General features: G+C 44.8%; 1 protein-coding gene across 1 annotated transcript in view; it reads left to right on the top strand.

Annotated features, from left to right (window-relative positions):
• Positions 1 to 367: 367 nt before the first annotated feature.
• Positions 368 to 5,000, top strand: part of mmp14a (matrix metallopeptidase 14a (membrane-inserted)) — a gene marked incomplete at its 3' end in the record, with an annotated part of 18,514 nt that continues 13,881 nt past the window's right edge. The window contains exon 1 of the mRNA XM_084461208.1: positions 368 to 488. Within this exon, the coding sequence (XP_084317334.1) occupies positions 393 to 488 (96 nt within the window). The 5' untranslated portion in view covers positions 368 to 392. The remainder of the gene's footprint in view (positions 489 to 5,000) is intronic.

The raw sequence follows: 5,000 nt of genomic DNA, 5'->3' as shown, positions 1-5,000 counted from the left end.
TTCTGCTTTATAGGCGTCACATCTGGAGGGGAGGAACTTAAAAACTTCCCTCTGCCTCCTGATGTACACTCAAATTTACTCAGTGCAAAAGAGTGACCACGTCCACAAGCCAGTCTCTAGTGATGTCAAAATAGTCAGACTAGAGGGGGGCAGGAGGAATACGTTTTTACATTTATAGATTATGCGTTTAGTAGGCTTTCACAAAGGATTTTTTTGTGCAGAAAACTGAAGGGTGAAAAAAAGTGTCTATGAGTTCCAAGTTGCTTTTGCGTTTTGTATTATTCTGAAGGATTATCTGCGTTTGCCCTTCAATGCTGTGACCATTAAGGACCGGAAAATCATTAGATACGGTAGATACGAGACATTTTCGTGGCTTATTCACAGATTGAGGAATGTTACCCCGGCTTGAAAATGTGATCCAGCTACTATCGCTGGCGTGCGGTGTGTTTTTTGGGGCTGTCGCATCGGAAAATGAAATCAGAGCCGAGGTCAGTATGGTTATGCACATTTTAGACATACATTACTCTTGTATTAGCCTATGAGAGGGGATTGGGGGCAAAAGTACTGTGTTATTGTTATGCATGTATTAGTTATTATACATATAAAAGATTTATAGATAGAAAAAAGGTGCATAATATGGATACAATATAATTGGGGGCCACTGGACCCTTGGGAAACATGATCTCAGTGATCATTAGCTACATTACAGCCTTTTAGCAGACGCTTTTATCCAAAGCGACTTACAATATGGTCCAGTCCACAGTCATCCATCAAAGTCAAGGGCACTGTTTTCTTTATCTTTTGCTTTTCATTTCTGTATTCATGGTGGCGGCCACGAGGGCCACACCAAAGGGCCACATAAGAAACCATCTCATAAGAAACATCACAAAGCGATGAAAAGTACAGTCAGGAAAATGCCATGACTCTAATCTTGTGGTCTGGCAAGAGAGGGTTGGGGGGAGAGTACAAAGTTCTCAAAACTCAACTCAGCTGCTTTGTTCGGAGGCTGGGGGAGGTGGGAGTGAGGGGTGAGGGGGGTTAATGGTTTTCATCTGTCCTGGGGAGGAAGCTGTTCTGCATTTCAGCATAGTGGACATGAAGGCCTGTCTGCCCCAGAGGCGTCTGATTACCCACTGAGCAAAGACACGTCTAAAAGACGTCTTTTACATGTCTTTTCTGTCTTTTTCGGACGTCCAAAGACATCCAATTAGGAGCCAGAATGAAAGTTTTTTTTAGACGTTCAGATATTGAACCCGTTCTGCATGTCCACAGACGTCTTAGAGGGGTCCAAGCCAGACGTTTGAATATCGAGGGGTCCAGCAGACGTACAAATGGGGTTCTGGACCGACGGACGTTATTAAGACATGATCTGAACGTCTCCCTGACGTTGTGTGTTTGCTGGGTAGGCACTAAAGGGTCTAGCCTACCGAAACATTTTGCCACTACCGGGACCCTCTCCAGATGATTAGATGTATGGCCGACCGGCACCTCTGGTCTTGGGCCATTTTACAGCTATTCCAAGGTACCTCAGATCTCAACACAGTTAGATCCATGAAAAACATCAATTACCATCGCTCATGTGATGACCCAACAAGGGGGGGGGGTCCAAAATAGGATGTTGCAATACAGTAAATTACTAAATGACATCATAGTAATCATGATCATAATAGTCATTCCGTACTTTATACTTACTTATGTCAGGGGGAAATGGTCATTTCTCATACTGCAACATTCTCAAGTTAAAAAGGAGAAGTTCCCCCAGTCTTAGCAGTGGCGTCCAGTCAATGTATACAGAGACTGGCTCTTAGGAAACAGGAGGCAGAGAGTCAGTCAGGCCCTCCTTAGCGAGTGACCACAAACAACTGGTGTCTGAGTCAGGCCAGACATGGTCAATTACTCACTGTCAGTTACAACCCCCCCCTCTCCACAGAGACAGACACTTTATGAGGTTGGGTAAGGCAGCGACGCTTGGGAGATAGTTATAAAATGTTTGGTAAAGATCCTGTACTATGCAACAGGAACGTGAACTTAAAGGAGAGGTCGGTGTTTACACAGCTAACTGCAGTGATAATATTTGGTATATACACTTTACTACTACACACACTGTCAGTGTTGGCAGGTATATCTGAGAGGAACATCATGTCTTCGAGAGTTTTTTTATAAATACCATAGTAATAAAACATGCACAATACCACCACAAGGCCGTCAGCTTCGAAAGCAAATCCACTTCACCTATTGTGAATCCAAGGAGGGTGTAAACGTATACTTTGGGTTTGATTCTATCACCTTTACTCATAGGGAGGAGCGTCTCTCTCCAGGCTCTGCCCCCACACAGCAGACACGCTGCAGGATGGGTTAGATAGCTGTAATTATGGGTTCAGGATGACATCATCACCTGGGAGGGGTGGGCAGCCTATGATCAACTGAATGATTTTATTTTTGTTTGTTGACGGCAGAAGAATGCTGAAAAAGAATAGAAGACAACCCAGAAAGGGATAGTAAGAAAGAGAGAGAGAGAGAGAGAGAGAGAGAGAGAGAGAGAAAGAGAGAGAGAGAGAGAGAGAGAGAGAGAAAGAGAGAGAGAGAAAGAGAGAGAGAGAGAGAGAAGCTATGGAGATGTAATTGATGTGTCTTGGAGGTGCCGGGTGTCGATTTTCATCAAATCATGAAAGACTGGTTAGCAGATGAGTTTTTCTTTTAGTGACTTTGTACATAGTCACCGCCTGACTCTTCACTTTGCTATTGCCTGTGTACACACATAATCTTGTATGAGTAAGCAAGTAAACCTAATCTTGTATGAGTAAGTAAGTAAACCTAATCTGGTATGAGTAAGTATAGAACTCACCAAACAGTCAGGCAGAGATGAAAAGAGAACCTCCGTACCGATCTTTCCATCTTGGAAGTGTCTCAATAACACCAGCCAGATGGGTCTTGTGACCTTGAGGAAGACGTCATCGCGGGGGTCAGGGCCCATATGGGTTCAGGTTCACCATATCTGTAGTGATCTGGTTGTTGTTGTAGCATTGAAGCGTGTTGAGGGCCCTCGGTGAAGGTTCTGCTGCATGCTGCTCTTCCACAGGTTCTAGCCCTCACTTAGAAATGTCCAGATAAATAATCATCTGTCCGTCTGCGAAATAGGAAAGTGGTGGACTTCTAAAGGAGAGTTGGTGTGTTTATCTTATCACACAGGTTTTCCAGTTTCGAGGCTTCTAACACTGGTCACCAGAGATAGCCTCAGGATTAGGCCTAAAGGGGCCCTTTCAACTTACAATTTCCACCCTTGTCCTTTTCCCTTCACTGCCCTCTTGTCTGCTGTGTGCGGGGCAGCACCTGTACCCAAATAACCATCTCTCAATATCCCTCAGTCTCACAAGTCTCTCTTTCACTCTTCAATCCAACTCTGCTCTAACTTCAATTCAGCAGACACTTTTATCCAAAGCAACGTAGAATGTTTTCAGCTAGTGTTGTGGTTAATTACCTTGCTCAAGGGCACAAGGGTAGGCAATGGTTGTCAAGTGGCCTGGCCGGCCCAGTGGCCTTTCGGCTAGTAATCACATGCTCTGACCAGTCTAACTTCAAGGTCCAGGGCTGAGTTTCCCAGAGGCATCATAGCGCTACGTTCATCGTAGCGCTACAATGAACGCCGTAGCTTACGATGAACGTAGCGCTACGATGCCTCTGGGAAACTCAGCCCAGGACCACTAAATCCTGGTCTGTGTATGATCCAGGGCCTTTCTCAGAGCCTACTTTGCTACAATACTTCACATGCTGAGGCAGAGTATTTCTAGTGCCTTCAACAGCCAAGTGTTTTGCTAGGTTGTAAACTGTGAATGAAATTCAAGTCTCACCAAAGTGTTTTGTTTTCCTACTTGACTGTTGTTCTAACTTTGTAGTTCGTTCTCATAGATCAGTCTGTTAAAACTACATATTCTTCCTGTGTGACATCACTTCCCTGTCCTCTTCATCCTGATACTATGTCACTTCCTTTTTCACCTCGTCCCCAAATGACTCACTCGAGCCCGGATTCACTTCCTGTGCTCGGGTCCGAATTGCAAATCGTAACATAGAATAAACTATTGTCTTTGTTTGAAACCAGCTTGACCGACCACTCAGCGTGTTCTTTGAAATCTAATCTAAACCAAGTAAGATTTTTCCTTTACAAAACCTGCAGACATTCTTCCCCTGTGAATTCTAGGTGTACGTTTGCCCCATTTTTTTTTTTCTCAGGGTTAGTTTCTGATAGCCCAGCGTGTTGCTAGTCCGAGGGGAACTGGATCAGGCTGTGAACCTCAGAACTAGTCGGTTCCTCATATGAGCAGAACTCTCCGTTTTTTCCGTTGGCACGGACCTAGAGGAACAACTGAGTCAGTCTCTCTCAAATTTAAAATTCAGCTTTACTGCTGTCTCTACCGTGGACTCTTTTTTTATACCACTCGTCCGTATTCATGTCATTTTTTACACCCTTTTTCTGTCTCTCTGTCGCTCCGTGTAGGTTACTCCTTTTAATTTGCTCCTTTCCATTTCTTTCTCTCTTCCTCTTCACTTACTCACTTCTCCCAGTCTCTCTGACCTCTTAAAAGTGAGCAACAGGAAAAAGATGCCGCTAATTTCTCTGACGAACGCAAACCAGATCCGCTTTGAAAGCCTGTGGATTTTTTTCCTCCCTCAACTTCAAACCCAGTTATCTGCAGTGTCTTAAAGACTTGGCGTCGTTGCAGAATTCTTTCCTTTAGTGAATAGCTTGCCTTGGCCTTTTAATGCAGCCAGACACATGCATCACTAATGGATAGTCGAAAGAGGAGCCTGTGCGGAAGGCCTTAATCTTAACCCAGCACTCGGTCAAAGCCGACATGTCGCAAACGCTGACAGCGCTCCGCTGAGTGTCGAGCAAGCTAAACCCTATCGTCTTGACCGTGCGTTCACTTTTCGCAAGGAGTATAGAGGTGGGAGTCACCCTCTTAAGTCAGTCCAGCTCAGGGTCACCGTCGAGTGACGAGCCG

The sequence above is a fragment of the Borostomias antarcticus genome (assembly GCF_949987555.1).
Source record: "Borostomias antarcticus genome assembly, chromosome: 37".
In the NCBI taxonomy this organism is placed as follows: Eukaryota; Metazoa; Chordata; class Actinopteri; order Stomiiformes; family Stomiidae; genus Borostomias; species Borostomias antarcticus.
The sequence above is the reverse complement of the archived record's forward strand: the minus strand, read 5'-3'. Positions and strand labels throughout refer to the sequence as shown.